The sequence below is a fragment of the Corapipo altera genome, unplaced genomic scaffold, assembly GCF_003945725.1.
Source record: "Corapipo altera isolate COAL_440 unplaced genomic scaffold, ASM394572v1 63, whole genome shotgun sequence".
In the NCBI taxonomy this organism is placed as follows: domain Eukaryota; kingdom Metazoa; phylum Chordata; class Aves; order Passeriformes; family Pipridae; genus Corapipo; species Corapipo altera.
This window is the reverse complement of record NW_020884928.1, coordinates 3436027-3457454: the sequence shown is the minus strand read 5'-3', so window position 1 is coordinate 3457454 and position 21428 is coordinate 3436027. Positions and strand designations below refer to the sequence as shown.

General features: G+C 38.0%; 1 protein-coding gene across 5 annotated transcripts in view; it reads right to left on the bottom strand.

Moving 5' to 3' along the window:
* The window catches only part of NSUN6 (NOP2/Sun RNA methyltransferase family member 6), a 23029-nt gene extending 1601 nt beyond the window's left edge, over positions 1 to 21428 (bottom strand). Inside the window, exons 1-11 of one of the 5 annotated variants that reach the window (XM_027658790.1) lie at positions 21326 to 21428; positions 19316 to 19405; positions 18455 to 18610; positions 16735 to 16814; positions 15909 to 16018; positions 13064 to 13220; positions 11656 to 11737; positions 10540 to 10659; positions 6676 to 6820; positions 4814 to 4962; positions 2120 to 2245 (exon numbers count right to left, since the gene is read on the bottom strand). In XM_027658790.1, the coding sequence (XP_027514591.1) occupies positions 2120 to 2245; positions 4814 to 4962; positions 6676 to 6820; positions 10540 to 10659; positions 11656 to 11737; positions 13064 to 13220; positions 15909 to 16018; positions 16735 to 16814; positions 18455 to 18610; positions 19316 to 19390 (1200 nt within the window). In that variant the 5' untranslated portion in view covers positions 19391 to 19405; positions 21326 to 21428. Of the gene's footprint in view, positions 1 to 2119; positions 2246 to 4813; positions 4963 to 6675; positions 6821 to 10539; positions 10660 to 11655; positions 11738 to 13063; positions 13221 to 15908; positions 16019 to 16734; positions 16815 to 18454; positions 18611 to 19315; positions 19409 to 21325 lie in introns of all 5 variants that reach the window. The other 4 variants (XM_027658792.1, XM_027658793.1, XM_027658794.1 and 1 more) reach the window with 4 other exon arrangements.

The following is a 21428-nucleotide window of genomic DNA, read 5'->3' as shown; positions in this document are numbered from 1 at the left end:
GAGAGGAGAAGGGCTTAAAATCACAGCCCTTTTCTCAGTGTTTCTTGTGAGTAGCCTTGACTGCTTTTTATTTAATACACTCCTGGAAGAAATCTAATTCTTAGCTGGATTTGCTTTCAATGCATTCATTAAGGAATAGAAAAAATGTACAAAAACTGGCACTGCAATATCAAAAGTAGATCTCCTTTGTCAATCTAGTCTAATGTAGTCTATAATGCAGCCTGCAGCACAGCATTTTGTCAGTCATCACACTTTGCAAACACATGATCTCACCCAGTCAGCACATGATGTGAGTTAGCTGCTTAACCACATACTGTGTGCAGTAAAGCTGGGCAGCCAAGAGGTTGCAGCCTGATTCTTCTCTTCCTTTCCCTCAACAGGATTTCAGTGTTTTCCGGGTAAAAGACAAAAAGAGGTGTCTACTGCAAATTGAGAGAAAAATAACATACAAAGGGAGACAAGGGTAGCAACTTGAAGTAATGCAGTAGAAGGATGGAAAGGTAGAAATCTATGAAAAACAGTATTGCACAGGTTCAAGCAACTTGCTCAAAGAAAGACCAGTGTTTTCGTATACCTTTTCATTTTTCCTTCCAGTTACTGCATTTAAGCTGATCTGCAGTATCTCCTGTATAACGCCTAAGAGGAAGTAAGTCTGCACAAAGGATCAGCTGCGACGTGGTAACTTCCACCTATGAGAACAACACCTATGGCTCCATCTCCTGTTCTTTCCTTACTCATCTTACCCAACATGATTCCAGGATCTGTTGCCAAACTGAGAAATGGGGAAACACTGAACTGGGTATAAAAGGAGTCCAATAAGTGACTAAAGAACACAGGAAATAAATAAATAAAGGAACATCAGGAAAGTAGATCTTAGACTCCAGGTTCCTGTTCATTGGAAAAGATCACCTTACTTTACACTACTGGAGAACTGGTTATAAGGTACTAGAAACTATCTATGGGTAAACAATTCATTTAATTTAAAATATACTATTCACAAAAAATTTATTGTTATGGCGTTTGTGTGTGAAGAACAGTGCTTTATTTAAGACTGATATTACAGATGAGAGAAAGTCTATTAAACCAGAATTAATCTTGCATTTGAGTTAATAGGGCTTGTGTTTCACTTTGTCATTATATCAGGGAGAATTTTTTTTTATATTGTTAGGTAAAATGTATAATCTTAATTGAAATGGCTGGAACTGAAAAATTCCTAGTAAATGGATGGGGAGAAAGCAGACAGAAGAACAGAACAAACAAATCCTTGAAGAAGAGCTTCAATTCTGTTAAATCTTTACCAGTCTTCATATAATTTCTTATTGTATTCCTGTTGTATATATTTTGTTAATTTCAGTTAAAAGGTTCATCTAAACTTCTTAAGACAGGTACAAGTCATCACAGAATGTATAGGTAAGCTAAACAGGTATTGGAGGTAGATTTTTCCTTAAAGCCATGACGATAAACAACTACCCCACCCAGCTTATCACATCATCAGAGGAAGAGGGATGCATACAGTGGGAGGGACAGACTCCCTCGAAGTACTAATAAAGGTAACAGATATTTTTTAACTGTACAGAGTATGTGGTATAGATAAAAAATTCTAGCCCGAAATAAATTTGTTCCCTCATTCCTTTAAATAAAGCAAAGATAGCACCCATACATATAAAATCCTCCTTCCTCAAAACACAAGTTTATTTTCACTTATGTCTCATCCTTTATGTATGTCGTCACGACTTCAGTGGCATTAATAAAATAATTTTCACCTTTCCTACCAATGTGCAAAAGAACAGAATAAAATACATGCATTAAAGAACAATTGCAAGAGAAGTTTTAATCTGTCTGAAATATCTTTCGTCCCTGTTGTGTTTTAAAAGCCTGTTGCACAAATCAAAATAACCACAATACACAGTGGGAAACTACTTAATGATCCCTAAACAAAGCTCAATTAAGCACAAAATTAGATTTTAAAAAAGCTGAAATCCTCACGTTATTTTTATCCACAGCAGTTAAAATTGTCCACGGTGAAAAAGAGATTTACTGATAGTAAATATAGTGTGTAACTTTACAGTTCCAAAACAAGCTCATTAGATTGCGTGAAGTACCCTAAAAATACTATTACCTGTGGATGAAGCTGGAGGCATGGAAATCTTTTCAGGGCCCAAGCAACTTGCTCTTCATTTTCAGAAAGTGTAATCGTACATGTACTGTATACTAAAACACCTCCTGGCTTCAGCAACTTCACTGCCTGCAAGGAGAATAATCAATAGTACAGCTTATTTTTAAATGTAAAAACTTTCATATTAAGCAACATTAACCAAGAATCCGTTAAGCTATAATATTAAAATTTAGCACTTAATTAAACTCAAATCTTTCTAAGAGAGGGAATACAGTAAAGGATCCCACAGATTAGAAAGGTTCTTCTTTCTAAACAGGCATTATAGCTCATGCAGTTTATTAATGCCATTGAGATGATTCACCTTGTAAGAGTTGTTATTTATACAGCTCTGCATATCCCAGACAGATTAGTAGGTCTGTTTTCACCACCTGCTGTCAACCATGGATACACAATACTTTTATCAGTTATATTAGATGTCAACTGTTTCCACATATTTGGCATGGCAGCTATATCTGTGCTCCTTTTCAAGCTGTCATTCACTTTGAATATGTGTCATAGAATCATAGAATCAGCTGGGTTGGAAGGGACCTCCAAGATCATCAAGTCCAACCCTTGATCCACTACCACCATGATTACTAAACCATGGCACTAAGTGCCACATCCAGTCTCATCTTAAAAACCTCCAGGGACAGAGAATCCACCACTTCCCTGGGCAGCCCAGTCCAACGCCTGATTACCCTTTCTGTAAACAATTTCTTCCTAATATCTAACCTAAACTTCCCCTGGCGCAGCTTAAGACCCTGCCCTCTTGTCTTACTGATAGCTGCCTGGGAGAAGAGACCAACCCCCACCTGGCTACAACCTTCTTTCAGGGAGTTGTAGAGAGCGATGAGGTTTCCCCTGAGCCTCCTCTTCTCCAGGCTGAACAACTCCAGCCTCTCATAGGACTTGTGCTCGAGTCCCTTCACCAGCCTCATTGCTCTTCTCTGGACCTGCTCCAGCACCTGAATATCCTTCCTGAACTCAGGGGCCCAGAACTGGACACAGTACTCCACGAGTGGCCTCACCAGTGCTGAGTACAAGGGAGGAATCACTTCCCTGGACCTGTTGACCACACTGTTCCTGATCCAGACCAGGATGCCATTGGCCTTCTTGGCCACCTGGGCACACTGCTGGCTCCTGTTCAGCTTCCTGTCAATCCAAACTCCCAGGTCCCTTTCTGCCTGGCTGCTCTCCAGCCACTCTGTCCCCAGCCTGTAGCACTGCAGCGGGTTGTTGTGGCCAAAGTGCAGGACCCTGCACTTGGCCTTGTTGAACCTCATCCCGTCGGAATCAGCCCAGCTCTCCAGCCTGTGCAGGTCCCTCTGCAGAGCCCTCCTGCTTTCCAGCTGATTGACACTCCCCCCCAGCTTAGCATCATCTGAAAATTTGCTGATGGTGGACTCAATCCCTTCATCTAAATCATTGATAAAGATATGAAACAGAACTGGGCCCAACAGAGATCCCTTGGGGACACCACTAGTGACCAGCCACCAACTGGATGCAGCACCGCTCACCACCATGCTCTGGGCCCGGCCCTCGAGCCAGTTCCTAACCCAGCAGAGAGTGCCCCTGTCCAAGCTGGGCTGCCAGCTTTTTCAGGAGAATGCTGCAGGAGAGTGTCAAAGGTTTTGCTGAAGTCCAGATAGACCACATCCACAGCCTTCTCCTCATCCACCATGCAGGTCATCTGATCATAAAAGGAGGGCACATTGGTCAGATGGGACCTGCCCTTCCTAAATCCATGCTGGCTGGGTCTGATCCAATGTCCATCCTGTAGGTGCTGTGTGATTGCACTTAGGATGATCTGCTCCATAACCTTGCCAGGCACTGAGGTCAGGCTGACAGGCCTGTAGTTTCCTGGGTCCTCCTTCTGGCCCTTTCTGTGGATGGGCGTGACATTCTCCAACTTCCAATCATCTGGGACCTCCCCAGTGAGCCAGGACTGTTGGTAGATGATGGAGGGAGGCTTGGTGAGCTCTTCTGCCAGCTCCCTCATCACCCTTGGGTGGATCCCATCTGGTCCCACAGACTTGTGGGGATCCAAGTGGCTCAGAAGGTCGCTAACTGTTTCCTCTTGGATTACAGGGGAACTATTCAGCTTCTTAGCTCTGTCTACGCTCCAGAAGGCAGCTGTCCTTAGGACAACCTGTCTTACTGTTGAAAACTGAGGTAAAGAAGGTGTTAAATACCTCAGCCTTTTACTCATCTTTGATAACCATATTCCTGCCTATGTCCAATAAAGAATGGAGGTTTTATAAAAAAAGGAGGTGTTCAGATTTAGACAAGTTGCATTAAATTTTATATTTCAGCACCAGCCCAAGCACACTCCTCAGCATGCTCCTAAAAAACTTTCCCTGTGACTTAGACCCTTGCAATTATTATAAACTAAAAGTGACAAAACTGAGGGATTTAAAAAAACACAAAGGTTTTTATTTACTATGTATTACATATATCTTTCCCATGCTCCAATGAATTGACTTCACCTAGCAATAGATATGGTGGAGCTGAGAGGTTAACTGGACCCTTACACTTCTTAGCTGCTGAAAAAGTAGAGAAAATAAGGCACCATTTTTTCAGTATGGAGTTTTATGCTGCAGAAGCATTTATGTTCAATTTACTAATTGAACACTTATCTACTCAGTGTTTAATACATACCACAGTGAAAAGCTTGCGCTGTAGTGGTTGATAAGAGGTCACTTCCTTTAAAGTTGAAGAATAAGCCATATTTGGTCTCTGTCCCATCCCACTACATGGAGCATCAAGAAGAATTCGATCAAATGATTCTGGTGAGAATGGAGGTCCTTCTGTAAAAAGCACATGTAAAATTTGTGTTTCTTTCCTTGAGACCACTGCAGAAAAGGACAAGCTGTTACTGCTTCCTTGATGTAAAACATTAATGTAGTATAGACAATGTCTGCAAAAGTAGTCTCAGAGACAAGTCTCAGCACTGCTGGTGGTAGTTTTCATCTCCCAGAAAACTAAACAGTTTAAGTTCTGTGAGCTCAGAAATTATCCCTTTAGACAATAATATTTTTTAAACTTAATTTAGTAATTTGAAAGTAATATGCAAAAGTAATCAAACAAATAAGTGGAGATATGATTTGTCAGAGATGTTGAGTACAGAGTTGTACATATAGGCTGTGATGAACCACAGTCAGCTCATAACTGAAACAAACCTTTACTGAGAGAAACCTGTAGTTAATTGTTACGACTGCCTTAAATAATAAAATTGGAATGTCAATATGATAACTATTTCTTGTGATGCATGCATATCCATAGAAAATAAAGCACTCCATAGTAACATGAACCATTACAAGTTCTAATGTGTGACATGATGTCTCCATGGCAGGACAATTCAATAAACAAGGACTGAGAAGACAAGAACAATTTCTAACTACTACTTGGATGATATGGGAATATGTATCTTCTACACACAAAGCCTGCTTTAATCTGAACCCCACTGGCTCAACAGCCCAAAAGTTTCTACCTCTTCAGTTCTAGAGAGGCTGTCCAGCTCAGTATCTCCAGGTACTACTGCTCTCATACTTCTACTATCATACAAGCTAACTAGCTTGTGCCTGCACTACAAAATGAGCCTATCTGATTTATCTATCTCTGATCCATTACTAAAATGTTCCAAATATGTCATGTCTTGCTTGCAGGAATGTACAGAAAAGCCTTCATGATCTCTGGGTGGTACATCTTGCTCTTGTTCATCAGTGTAATTGCTACACACCACCTACAATATTTAATGTTCGTAAAGAGAACATTAAGAAAGTATCTTTGTTCCTCCAAAGCAGGAATAACTGCAAGGCATAGGGACAAAGAAGGTGAATTATGCAATCTGATTCCTACTTAGGCTAACCACTGACTGAGATAAAATAGAGTGAGAAAGAACAGCATATTTTGCACAACAAACTAAAAATAATCAAGACAGCAGATACCGTTTAAATCATTCCGCCATGGGAACAGAACCAGTATCATAACTGCAGCACTTCAGAAAAGCAAATGAAATGAACTTAAAATAATACACTGTGCTTCTATATAACTTTCCCCTGAACAGCTGAACAAACATCCATGAACTAAACCTTGCAGTACTCCTGGGAGTTAGGTATTAATAACCCAATTTTACTGATGAGGATTATGAGGCAGGAAAGCCAAGCAAGTCTGCACAAATAACTTTTTTCTCCGACTAGGTCAGACAATTGAGACTATGGGGTTAAATGGGATCATGAAAGAAGCTTTAAGGCTTCTTCTTTCTTTGATATTATCGGGGAAAGGAATGCATTTCCTTTGAGCATATTAGGCTGTGATATGGACAGATCATTTGACTTTTGTATTTGCTTCATAGGGAAGCTGATAATCACAAAAAAAGTAGAAAATAAAAGCGCATTCACAGTGCTGAAGCAACTTAGGAATCTGCCAACATTTCAAGGACTTGTAGACCTGTGGCAGGTTTAATACTATTAGTGCAAAACATTCCTATTTTCTTCTAAAAGCCAAATTATTTATTTTACCTTGTTCATCCTCTCGTTTCTCAACTGAAAGAGCCTTTGTTCCATCATAGCAAAAGGCCTTAATGCAATTCAATTGTAGCAATTCAGCGTTCAGCTTGATTTTTTTGACCTTGTTAGCTATCTTGTCAATGGCTATTACTTCACCCTGAAAAAAAAAAAAACAACAAAGTTTTCATCAAAAGCACAGGGATTAAATGGATGTGCATTTTTTGATTTCCTTTCCCCCCCCAGCCATGAGCAGTGAAATGAATAAAGCTTAGTTTTCCCTACAGAATCATTTTATTCTGAAATCCACACTCCTACAGTCCTTGTTTGCCCATAGTCTCAATGATACCCACATTAGTCCAGATACTAGTCTGAAGCTGTGTGCCTTCTGACTGGCACTGACTGCTCGGTACTGTCAGTCTAAGGGACCCTATAATGTCTGACTTTGGCAAGTGGGTTTTTTGTTTCTTTCCTTTTTTGTTTGTTTTGAACTGTTTTACTGGGCACTAAAGTAAAAATGTAATCATTTGAAAAGGGTAAAAAACCTCAAATACACGGTAAAATAGGTCAACAGATTTAAATTTGCATGGAGATGGTAACAAACACGACAACATACAAGTCAGTCCTGAGGAAACGAGGCCCACAGCCCTGCCTTTGACTTCCTCAGACTCATAACATACTGTTATACTTGCAGTAGTTGCTACTCAATTTATTTTGGGAAATAGTGTAAATACTAGAATAAATTTAGAGGTGCGGGGAGAGAAATCAAAATGTTTCTTTCCCTCTCCCAAGATAAATTAAAACAGACACAAACCACTAACTGCTATATCAAACCTGTAAACAGAAAGGAAAGCAAACAGCAGCATCAGTAAAATCCAGAACCATAATACTATTTAAAAAAACCCAAAACAATGACCAAAACCCTCTACTAGACTTGCTATAGCAAAATAGAATCTGCTGAGGAAACATGACAACTTTTCTCCAGTTTATGATGGCTCTCTAAAGGCTTATGGAAGCTTAACGTGTCTAATATTGCAGCTGTTGTCTGTATGTCAAGTTAGCCATTATGCAGGTCTACGACTGAGAAGTACAAAAGAATATATGTTGCATCAATGATGTTCAGCCTTCAGGTATTGTGAGCCAAATCACCTCTTACAGGAGCACTCACGAATCACGTGCCACTGCTTCTCCCCTAACACCATTCAACCCATTGCACATGTACACTAAGAACTGACTGTGCTTCAAAGTTACGTCTGTTGCTATAATGGGATTTGCAGCACATGTGCAGTACTGTGGATATAAGATCGTAGAATCATAGAATGGTTTGTGCTGGAAGGGACCTTAAAAGACCATCTCATTCCAACTTCCCCTGCCATGGACAGGGACACCTTCCACTAGACCAGGTTGCTCAGAGTCCTATCCAACCTGGCCTTGAAGACTTCCAGGGATGGGGCATCCATAGCTTCTCTGGACAGCCTGTTCCAGTACCTCACCATCCTCTGAGTACAGAATTCCCTCCTAATATCTGTGTTTCTCGTGTAAAAAACACTCTTCTTTTTTATAAGCCCTCTTTAAGTACTGGAAGGCCACAATGAAGCCTTCTCTTCTCCAGGCTGAACAGCTCCAACTCTTTCAGCCCGTCTTCATAGCAGAGCTGCTCCAGCCCTCCGATCACCTTCATGGCCTACTCTGGACGCACTCTAGCAGGTCCAGTTCTTTTCTGTGCTGGGACCCCAGAACCATACACAGTACTCCAGGTGGTGTCTCATCAGAGCAGAGCAGAGGGGCAGAATCCCCTCCCTTCATCTGCTGCCCCCACTGCTTTTGATGCGGCCCAGGATATGGTTGGTTCTGGGCTGCAAGTTCACATTTCCAGCTCATGTCCAGCTACTTATCACCAGCACCCCCAACTCAGGAGGACTGCTTTCAGTGAGTAGTTCTTTCAGTCTTCCTGTCTGGGATCGCCTGGACGCAGGTGCAGGAGGTTGCACTTGGACTAGCTGAATCTCAGGAGGCTCCCATGGGCCCACTTCTCTAGTCCAGGTCCCTTTGGACGGCATCCTGTCCCTCAGGGGTATCAACTGCACCTCTCAGCTTGGTGTCATTGGCCATTTTGCTGAGGATGCACTTGATCTCATTGTCTGTCATTGATAAAGATACTAAAGAGCACCGGTGCCAAGAAGGACCGGTGAGGAACACTGCTCATCATCGGCCTCCACCTGGACATGAGAGCGATTGGCTGAAATTCTCTGGCTGCATCTTGAGAGACTCTCAGAAAAAAGGACGAGCTGGCAGACAACACTTCTTCCCCATGTGACCCATGTCAGCCACTGCCAGAACAACTATGTAACAGACATCTGGAAAAAACAGTGGTCTGAAGGGGAATAGAGATAATAATAAATTCTCAAATTTTAACTATTCCAAATTCCTATTTAAAAGATCTTAACAGAGTAATTTTACATTTTGATTATCTCATCTAAAACAATACACTAATTTCTACAATTATAAAACAAAAAAGTAAGATTGTTTCAAATATTCTGAAATGTTAATGATTCAATATACCATCTATAGAAATTCAGTATAGAAAATCTGTGAATGGAATTTAAAAACCAAAAAGCAGTGTTTTTTTCAATGTCTTTATCTTTCCATATATTAAATTAAAATTATATATTCAAAAAAGGAAAATCAATTCAGATAAATATTCATCATCTGTATTCTTACTCTTTACCACTTCAACTGGAGGTAAGCACAATCAAAATATATAAAGTGACTAAGGATACGTACACAGATGGAAAAACTATAGATGTAAATGAATCTATGACAGAAATATGTGATTTCCAGACTTCCTTTATTTATCACACTGAAATTCTTTACTGGAAGCTTTATATAATTATCTAATAAATGTCTAATGACTGTCTAATGCCTTTTGCAAACGTTCCATATTGAGAGATGAAAACAATTCTACAGATAAAACCACCACAAAACTGAATACATGCCTTTTCTAAATACATTCATATCATTACACACTGTACTTCCCATTAATGCACAGGAAACTGTCAAAGTACCACATAATGTAACTGCAAGACTTCTAAATGATCTGATATATTCTAGCAACCCTATACAAACAAAAATAATAACACCTTACAAAATTTTTAGAGGAAACATTACGTGCTTTTCCCCTCTCTGCTAGAAAAGAGTAACCTGCATTTCTGTATTTCATTGTGCATATAGCAACTTAATATATGCAAATTTTTATTCCTACATTCTTATTTGATTGTGTGCCATTTTCCTTTGTCTTTCTCTATGTATTGTTTTGTTGCTTCTCATTTTTGTTACTTTCTCATGAAATAGTTTTGGATTTGTGACATTCTACCACAGAATGACAAATTCAGACTAGAAATTCAGTCTCAGATTAATATCTGTATGCATAATTGATAATTTTTACTGAGAAGAAAGTTAATCGGATTAGAAACTTTTTAATATGTTTTTGTACAGAGTTGTGCATTTCTTTTGCACATAGTAGTAACCCCCAATTTTCATTTATCTGTTTCATGAATTCAGCATATTCCTGCATAAGTTTGCCTTGCATGTTGGAAATTCTTTGATTAAAAGTAAATCAATAGCATTTAAAAGTGAAATTAAATATATTTCAACAAGTCAATTTGCAGCAAATAAGGTTTTAAATGTGATGGTGAGTATTTGATAAAGACTGTGCCCATTTCAGTAACTCTGATGTGTAGCAAAATATATTGGTAAGCAGAATATTGTTTGCTGTTGTAAATTATCTGTGCATTCTGACAGCTAAGTGAAGGGAGATGTACAAATGAACAATGGTCAGACTTCTTCTTTAGAAGGAAAATTTCCAATGACTTCCCTTACCTGGTCATGCATTAATGTTGCAAGATGAGTTGCTTTTCCTCCAGGTGCAGCACACATATCCAAAATTTTCTCTCCTGGTTGAGGGTTTAAAATGTGGCTCACAACCACAGAAGGTAAATTCTATCATAAAAACAAATACAGGAGAATTCAAACCTTATACCCTGCATCAATTCCTTTACTAAGGAACGACAAACTCATTGAATAAAATAATTCATTCAGCAGTGAAGATACCTATGATATTGCTCTCAGTTCTTTAACAGAAAATTAACTATTTGCATAATATAAAAGGACAGTATAGGTCAGAAGTCTCCAGTGGCTAGTTTTTTATTTAAAGCTGTATATGAGTGTCTATGACTGAAGTTTAAGAATTCATGACTACAGTGCTAAAAGTCAAAATAAAATAAGCTGCTACTGTCTCAGAGTAGCTCTCTCTATTACAAATATATGAACCTGTTTGTTGGAACATTTAGTATATTAATATACTGAGGCAGTACACTGAAGAAGAGTAAGATCAATAGGCAGAAGTTTAAACTTGCTGATCTAAAGTACCAAGAAGCTGAACTGCATTATTAATCGTATAAACAGAATAGTTGCTCCGAAGAGAAATAACATGCAATAATTGTGTGCAGTATTGCATCTTAGACAATATGGAGATATTCTCTTCTTAGTTCAACACAAAGGTATAAAAACCTTTTAAAGTTGTCTTTAGCACTTAAATAACAGCCTAAAGCCAACTTAATATTTGGAGATTTTCCTGATAGTCTGCAGAATTATGTACCCTGAAAGAGGTAGATTCCAAAAACTAATACGAACTAGAGTTCATAGGCAGATTCCAAAAACTAATAGTTCTATGCAGAGTATCTGTGCAAAAAGAATTTCTACATTTTTAAATATCTCTTAAGTCACTTTGAAGTCCCTTATCATATCTCAGACACAGTATGATTAAACCATCTACATATAGATACTGACTTCATTCCAAATGCTTTGTTTTCCTTAAATCCAAAGACTGAATTAGATGCTAAAATACACAACGAATATATAAAGTATTAGTGTGTGCTAAGACAATATTCATTATCCTGTAAATAGTACAGACTTTTATTTTTCCAACAAACAGACCTGTAAAAACAAATGACTAGGGAGCACATTGTCAAATGAAGGACTAAGGTAGACCGGCTCTATCATTCTTACGCCAAGCCCCCTGAAAAACATGAAAAAAAATTTCAACTACTCAGTTTTATAAATTTTAACAGTATTCAATTACAATTGTTATGCTTACAAATAGCAGCTTGAAACAACAATCTTACAAAAATGAAAGAATTTATAAATGACATAAAAATACTTTCATACTTCAGTAATCTGATATTCTTTAAAATGACATCATTAAGTTGAGTAAACCATGATAAAAAATGTACTACATTGTAAGTTGGAATCATCTGTAAAACTGCATAAAGCAAATTTATGTTTTTCTACACAGGACAAAACAAGATCTAATCCAAGCCTTGATACTGTAAAGAAATGCATAAAAACAGTTCTAAATATGTTAGCTTCAATCCATAACTGGTTTTGGCTAGCCATGTATGCACCAGGGCACTGGCATATGATTTCCTACTTAGATTTTCCTCCATTTTGTAAACTATCTGAGGTTTCAGTCAAATAACTACAGAAATCTTATATGAAAAGCCTTACAGGTACATCGATTTGCCTGCAAAGCAAAGGTCTGAACTGAGAAGCAACCTGAGGTTTTAAATATGGATGAAATACTGACACAGATTTAATTGTTAAAACAAATGTATCAGGAAATTGACAAGAAAAAGAAAACCAAGAAAAAGCAATTCTGAGCCTGAAAACAAAAGATTACTAAAGAGAACAAGAATGAGTATTATTTTGAATATATACTGGATAGTTCAACATGGAGAAGGAAGGATATGAGAAAGCAAACTTGCAGACACCAGATTCACTTTTTATATGCGTTTTAGATGACAGGAGAGGAATAAACCATATGCTTCAGCAACAAAATAGAAAAGCAAGTAATCTTGAAACAGATAAGTACCTTGGCAGATGCTATTAATTTTTTTAAGATACCTGATCTTATGTTCTGTCCCCTGTCCCACCAAAACAAAGGCCCCCACAGATATTTTTAAAAGATGGAGAAATTGGCAAGGCTGCACTTCTGTTCCATCCAAACAGGGAAATGGTACAGAATAATTCACCAAAATGCAATTTTGCCACAGTGAGAACATTTGTCAGTTCTGTTTGTTCTATATTGCTGAAGTCACATGCTGTACACAAATTATGAAAAAGCTCCCACTTATTTCCTCCTACCACTCATGTAAACTGGTATCTGGATACCACTACGAAACTAAACGCTTCCCCAAAAATACTGGAAATCCCAACATACAACAAAGGTCTCAGTCAAGGCCATCTTATGCTTTCACATAGGGTCCAGAACATTTCAAATCTTTTCCCAGCTTCTTCCTTCCCTTTGCAAATTTGTAGGTGTAGATTGTAGTTACAACGGACTTACTTCAATGGGCCACTTGAACTGAAGATTTCACTGCGACTCAGTTCTGAAATCCCATTTCCAAGGAAAACTTTGACTCCTTTGAATTCTTTGGCTCCTCTTTTACACTTCCCTTCAATATCCGAATACACTGAGACCAGATCTCCAGCTTTCACAACTGCAGATAGAAGAACAGAAACTCTGAGATCAACGTGACGCTTAACAAAACAGTAGTGTCCAAATAATTTAGGATTTTCAGTAGACTACTTACTTCAACTCCTGTATCATATCAAACTTTAAACTTTCTTCATGTAATCAAAGACGAAGATTAACCGATATAAAGCTTTAAAGTGTCAGGTGGTAAATGATGGCTACCAAACGACTGGAGTTACTGAGAAACACCAAGCTGCAAGTCAGATAGTGGGCCTTGTTTCCTAAGAGGTTACAAAATCTGCACTTTATTTATCTGATCACAGCAGGGTCACCCATAAATTTTCAGCACACTCTACAGGATGCAGTCCTCTCCACGTGCTCCAAGCACATGAGTACATCAAACAAGACCGGTCCACACTTACTAAACAAAGATAGTAATGCTAAATTTGTCTAATGACCTCTCAATAGCTAGGCAGAACATAGCTATAACTGCTTTTTCTCTAACTATTGCTTTAATACAAGTGATTATATATTCTCGTTCTAGTCTGGTTTTCTTCCCTCTAAGGCAACTGCTGTTCTCAATAATCCTCTTAGAGAGTTTTTTATCTCCAATTAAAACCTACCAGATCAGTGAAGTATGTAAATATGCACCAAACACTAGAAGTGTAGTCATTCAGACTTCAAAAAACTTGTTGAGTTAGAACAAAAATAGATGGAAAAGGGCGATGGTTTAGATGATTTTGTAGAAGAGCGAGTAAACTCTATGCACTGACTGGATGAAAAATGTTAAAAGTAAAGGTCTCTTCTGAAAGCAATAAACAATTTTCCAGAATTACATTTCTGACATGAGTGACAAGGTGGAGGAACCAGATGGTATAACAAGTAAGATTAATGACAGTTCAGCTTCCCAGGAATTCTTTGAATTGCACTTGGGAATCCTTTTTTTTTTCATTTTCAAGTGGCCTTCTGATTATGCACAAATACCTTGAAAATTTTAAATGGTAATATTTGTTGGGTAGCCACTGAAATATTTTTTTTTTTGCATAGCTTCTTTTTACACAATGTGACACAAAATATTATGTGATAGCTCACTGTCTGATCAAACTTCACTGAACAAAAACCTACAGCATATCTGCCAATTATGTTTTGCAGTAATCAAATAGAAAGGATTTTATTTCACTCTCTGCTGACAACTGTCCTTTCAAAATGCATTAGTACTGTATACAGTTCTTAAGCTTTTTGTAGCTTATTCTGGCATTCCATAAACATAAAGCTTAGGGTTTGATTAGTTAAATTAAACTCAAAGTCCCCCAATCATTAGTTTACCCTCATTTGGCTTGGAAGTTCGGTGATTAAATGTGTTCTTGCTGTACTATTTTTTTTCCCTAGTTAGACCATCTGTGCTTAATACAGCCTTATTATATTTGGCATCAAGTGGGTAGCATGCCCTTTAATTTTATTTTCTTATCTGCAATTCCCCTGAAGTGTTCCTGAAGTTTTATAATATCTTTTCTTTTCTTTGAATTGATGTTGCATGCATAATTACATGCAGCAATTATAATAAATCACAAGCTGACTCAAAGCAGGATTTGAATATTTATTACGTTGTCTAAATAAGCAGCTTCAACAACTGCTCAGGCAATATACTTATTTCATTATTGAGTCCTAGACTGAAAAACATTTCTGTTCAATGAATTGGACTTAAGCACATGCTCAAAACTTCTTAAAGTTTTTTTTTCCTGAAAGAGAATTGAAATGACTAGGTAAATGCTTTTCTGACTCACTTTGTTTAATAATAAGAACCATGATGATTAGTAGATCTCAGCACAATAGAATAATAAGGTGAATCACCCAAAATTATACTGGTTTTACAAAAAGATAATTTGACCTTTAAATAAAAAATAAATAGACTGCTTAACACAAAGCATGTATATGTAGATTTTTTTTATCTTGTCTCACAGGCATTGAAACATAATTTCCATTTCTTAAGAATCTGACATTAAAATTGAAGATTTTTCTCATCAATGAAAAAAGATTTTTACTAGATCTCATACACAAATAGTATCAAATGAATTTTCAATGGATTAAAAAAAAGGAAATTAGAGTTTTTATAGATCTGTAACTTAAAATCTGACAAGATGATGAAGGTAAGTGGCTTTGTGACTGAATGAAGAAATAACATATCTGGAAACAGTATCTATTGCATAATCAAGATACATCCAGGTACCATCCAGATGTGGCATCCCATGTTTTTTGGGTTTTCTTTACAAGACTGGAAAGCAGCTAACTTCTGTAAATTTATTCAACTGAACATCTATATTAAAAGTTACAGTATTTAGTTCAAAAAAATTCTTAAAAGGCCATGTTTTACTTTGAAAATGCTCTTTAAAAAGATTTTGAAATGCAACCAAGAAAGTGAAATCCTTGAGAACTAATACTTAAGGTAGAAATTACATATGGAATTTAAAACAGGCCAGGTAAGAAATAATTACATAGAATTCATTACAAGTACAATGAAAAATAGTGAAAATCTCAGGAAGGAAAAAAAAGTCAGAAAAACCTTAAAAATGTAATTAGCATAAATTACAACTAGGATTAATTTCAGCTGTGAATAGAAAAAAATTTCATGTCACTATTTATTGCAAATTGTCATCAAAGGTTGATACTTTTTCTGTCAGCTTTACAACTTAACTGGGTGTATTCAGAGAACTCTTACATCTTGAGGTAGATACGATTCCAGGGACATAAACGTGTGCTCCTCGAAGTACTGCGTATCCACACTGGGCTCCAACAATTACTTCAGATGGATGTTTTTTTAAGTCTCGCCTAGAAATACAAAATGTAGTTCAGTTGAAAAAAAAGTATACTGAAAAAAAGCCAAATACTCCCCAAGTAAACTCTAGTTCATAAATTCTGATTTTGTCAGAATATAATAGAAAAAGTACTTAAATATCATGTATTACATGTAAAAGATTTATTTTAGTCCCAGGGAAATCAAAGGAAAGAGCCAAGAAGAACAGTCCTCAAAACAATACAGATTCTGGCACATTCTGCAGAACCTAACACAGGAATGCAAAAAAGTTGTACTAGGATGGAGAAATAATCCTCTACCTCTTTCTAGGTCAGGTGACTGTAAAGTAATTTTTTTTGTGTTTAAAAACTTCTCAGTACTTCTTGATTCCACTTGATTTCTTCCAGTGTAAAAAAATCCCGCCCATATTTATCTATAGTTCTATATTCCGCTGCAAAAGTTCAGCTCTTCTGTATGCCACCTACCCAGCTTTCCAAGGAGGATGCACTCACGTTACATTTTCCCTATAAAACATTAGTCTCATAAATAAGCACAAAACTCCTTCTATGTTTTCCTATATCTTTTAATAACTAAAACTCTGACCTGATTAGTATATGACGGTCCATGAGGTCATAATATAAATGAAGTTGTGCTTCAGTTATAGTGAGTTAGTTATCACAACTGTTTAACAAGAAATCTGTAAGTAAAATGTGTTACAACATTTTAAGGTGAAAGACTGAAAATTTCAAACCTGGGTCCAATGACAGGAATTAACAGGATGTCCTGGAGTTTTGGGTGCTCAAGAACTGGAACACATAGTCCTTTGAACTGCTGTTTTGTTAACAAAAGACATAATTATTAGGCACTACTAATAAACTTAATATTTAAATACTTAATTAGACCGAAAACTATTTTTCTATTCATAATTTATAGCTGTAGAGCACAAAAAACAAAGGTATTGAAAACAGATAAAAACGAGTGGGAAATACTGTGTAAGGGGACACTCCATATTAAAAATACTGGTGTGAAAGTCTAAACATTTAATAAACTGAGAAATAACAAGGCCACAAAGGGATTGACTGGGATTGACTGAGAACATTTCAGAGAGTGGGAAAGTGTTTTGACACTTATATCCCTACCACTGGCTTTTTCTTTTTTCTCAAAGAAAGTTGAGTCAAGTTGTCATCAGAACACAGTAACACCACCATAGAAGCTTGGGTTTAATCTGTGTTATCTTTTTGATGTTATTAGTTTAAAACCACTGTCTAACTCTACTTGTGTATTGTCTGTCTTCCTTAACATGCCAGGTTGGCAACATTTTAATTTTTCTTGTCAGCTTAACTTTGGATACTGAGAGCTGAGTAGTGCAGATAGTTGAAAAAAAATGACAGCTTGCCATTTTATAAAGGTTTCTGGATTTTAAAAAGATGATGTCTTCTCTCCTGAGCCTTCTAAATTATAACCTTAAAGCACATCAAACCATAAATCAGTTTGCTTCTGATAAATAAGTATTTTCCCTTAAAAAAGAAAACAATCCATGACCATAATTTTGTTCAAAACTGTGTTATGTGGCTTCCTTTTCTAATCACACTTCAAAATACAAAAAGTTTGTGAAAAGCCAGTCTTAAGTCAGTTTTCAGCAAAGCCTTTTCCCTTGAAGCAAAATATCATACTGCAATACCCACTTGCAGATTTCTACAATCAAGCTAAAATTAGCATAGCTCATTACCATTCCAGCCAGCAGAACACTGTCAACTGCCTCTGCATCACAGAAACGTCTTGGCTCCTGTCATGCAAAAGCTCCCTGTACACCCACTAGCATTAATAATTTACTTAAAGAAGAACTGGATCTTTTCAGACAGAGTGAAGATCTAGGACACAGTTTCAAAATAATAAACTTCTTAAGCATAATGGCTTATATATTATCATATAAGTTATGATAAGGTAAGTAAAAATCTACAAAATTATACAAAACTTAAAGACAGGTTAAAAAAACCCAACTTTGTCTCCAGTTTCTAACACATACAGATTTTCCCACTTTCCTAAACAGTTTCTGCAATGAGATATACAGGCATTCTCCTTTAATCTTAAATAAAAAATGTTCTAAACATGCTGAAGACAGCATACGGAACTACAGCTTTTATCTTCCATCTTCTCTATAGACCGATGACACCTTGACAGCACTTACTACAGTAGTACCTCAATCCTAAGGTTTGGATCTGCCACGTGAAAAAAAGCTGGTTGCCTTTTCCCTCTGCTATTGCCTTTCTTGGATGGATTAGATGAGGCATACTGCTAGACAGTGAATTTTCATTTAACATTTAATGCTGACAGGAAACTGATATGATTGCATAATGCTAATACTACTGGACATGCATTAAGGTAAGGTGTAGTTTCCAGTAACGAAAAGCTCTCATAATCAGGCAAAAGATGAATTATTCTTTCTGTTATAACAAAGAAATTGCACAAACCTTCTGGATCTCTTCAAACAGCAATTTTTTCACATGTTTCACTGAGGACAAGTGGGTATTAACTCTTACAGTTGTAAAACTTGGTGGATGAGACAGACGACTTAATAGAGATTGATACTTATTCTCTGCCTCCTGTCCGCCTAAAGCAGTGATAAGCTGAAAGTGAAGGAAGAGATTTTATATTAAAGAGATTCACACAGCAGCCACTTGCTCAGTGCAAAACGACACCACTGAATAAACATTCCATAGAAATAGAGGAATATGGTTGTATGGTGTGCAATAGTGAGAAATGTCAGTATCTGGAAGTCTAATTCCACTGGAAGCCTCATAAATTTCTTGAAAAGTATTCATTGGAAAAACAGTTGTATTAGCAAAATCATTTCAAATAGTCTGCAGTAAGTATCAAAAGTGACTGCTCTGTGATAGAGATACTGTACACAAAGCAGTCCTAAGGAAATGGAAGGGTAGATTCAAAACTATGAATTAGTAACTTTCATATTGATATACAGAAATGTAATTATTTTATGCTTTGGCATTAGGAATTAAAAGATTGTCTATCATATTTTTGGTTCTATATTGGGGTAAGGGAGTATGTCTTGTCAATATTATGTGGTTAATAAGTGGTTAATTATCTATGATCTCTCTTCAGTGGGATCAACTGAATTCTCTGATTTGTGTTAAATTTAATTTATGTTCTTTTGAGCCAATGGGCATAAACATTAATTTTATATTTTAAATATAAATATGTTTTATATAAAAACTCTGTTTCTAATGTGAGGACAATTACTTTATTGTAAGGTCTTAAAGTCACACAAAAAATTTGATTATTTGTTGATGATTAGTAGTATCCATGTCACATACCTCGTTATTTCTGAACACTTTGGTGAGATACTCTTCAACTTCACACTGGAAAGAGATTTTAGGGAAAAAGGACATCTTCCTTTATAAAATCTGCTGGTAAGGAATGGAAATAAGCAAAATATTTTCACAGTGGTTCTTATCATATTCTCTAAGTTTATAAATGTAACGTAACTCACAACCTAAGCCGAGGTTTCTGATTCTTCTGTTTTAGTAATGCAATTTTACTGCACTCAACACTACTCTTAATTACACTGAAGAATATGTTCATTAACAGGTTTAGCACTTGCAATCAACTTACAGCGAGGTTACTGGTTTCCTTGCTGCCACATCCTTCCAAGTCATACCTTCCAAGGCTACTGTATCACTGTTTGAAATATGAAGGAAGTGTTACCACCTCCAAATCCTGTCCCGTTGTCCTGGTTTCAGCTAGGGTAGAGTAAATTTCTTCTCAGATGCTCTTACAGTGTTGTGTTTTGGATTTAGAATGCGAATGGTGTTGATAACACACGGATGTTTTGATTTTTTGCTAAGTTGTGTTTATTCTAAGTCAAGGACTTTTTCCTTGTCTCATGCTCTGCCAGTGAGGAAGTATGCAAAAGAAACTGGGAGGGAGCATAGCCGGGACAGGTGACTCGAGCTGACCAAAGGGATATTCCACACCACAGAATGGCCTGCCCAGTATATCTGGGGGGAGTTACCCAGAACGGTTTTGGGAAAGGGGGTCTGGCATCCGTCAGTGGGTAAAAATAGTACCCAGGGGATTTCAATTCCCCCAGTACAGACAGGTAGACTCACACAGAAGCATGATGCCAGATCTATGCTTTTAACCACCGTTGATGAACATTTCAGGAAGTTACACAATGCGTAACAGGAGAAGTTAAAACTTGACTGTGACTAGTTCATCAAACCTGGTATGAAACATGACTGCAGAACAGCTCCTCTGTCACAGAAACTGCAAGGTATGTGGACTCAACACATTCATTCGAATGACAAATACCACATGTGCTTATTTCAGGGAGAGGAACAACACAAATGAAAATCAATTCCTCAGTAAAAAAGAGCTTTCAAAAGAATAAAATCATTGTAAACTGCCTGGAAATGTCAAAACCACACAACTGGAGGTTCAGAGCACATCCACATAACCTTCAGCTTGAGCAGGGTATGTATGCCCTTTCCGTAGTCATTATCTCAGAACAGATGCAATGCAGCTTAGAAAAAAGATGATTATGATACATAGGGAAATGCTTTCAAATATGGAAAAACTAAACAGGTTGCAATCTTCAAGTCTGAGGAACATAGCTGAGAGGGGATAGAAGCTTATAAATTCAGACACGGCAGGAAGCCAGGTGGATGAGGGAGACAGCCTTAATGCCCGTCCAAGTACAAGACTCGGACTTCAAGCGTTCAGCAGGTGGCAGGTTCGACACCTGCGAGAGGTATTGTTTTGCCCAGACCTACTGTGCCGTACACAGTAAAGCCTTGACGGACTTCAGAAGAAAGCCCCTGAGGGAGCCTCCCCTCCCTATTCACCATCTCCTTGCAGATTTCTCTGTGCCTCAGTGGGGAGGAAACTGCAGCGAGGAACGCGACGCCGGACCAGCGCTTTGATCTAACTACGGACATGGACACTGCGAGCTGTCAAACGCAGTCAGCACCAGAGATGCCGACTCTTTCAAACCTCCCTTCCCCACCCTTTCACACACGAGGAAAAAGTCAGTCGGCTCATTGCTGTGGGGAGCGGAATTTGGGGCGCTCTCCTTTATTTCCCCATCCGTCCATTATTGAAAACACCCCGGGGTGGGACAGGACACACAGCTCTTCGCCGCCCTGTGAGGCACCTCAGCCCAGGAGTACGGGGGAGGTGCCACTGCCGCCACCGCCCCCTCAGCCTCGACGGACACCGAGGGACAGCCGGGACACAACGAGAAGGGCGGAGGACACAGGTGCCGGTGCCGGACCGCGTTCGACCCTCCGGCGCAAACCCCGACACACCGCCAGCCTCCCACCTACCGCCAGGCCCGGGCCGGTCCCGCCTCCTCCGGGACGACCGCAGGAAGTCCCGCCTGTGCGGAGTCGCCATGGGAGCCGGGAACGCCGGGGCGGGGAGTAGGTG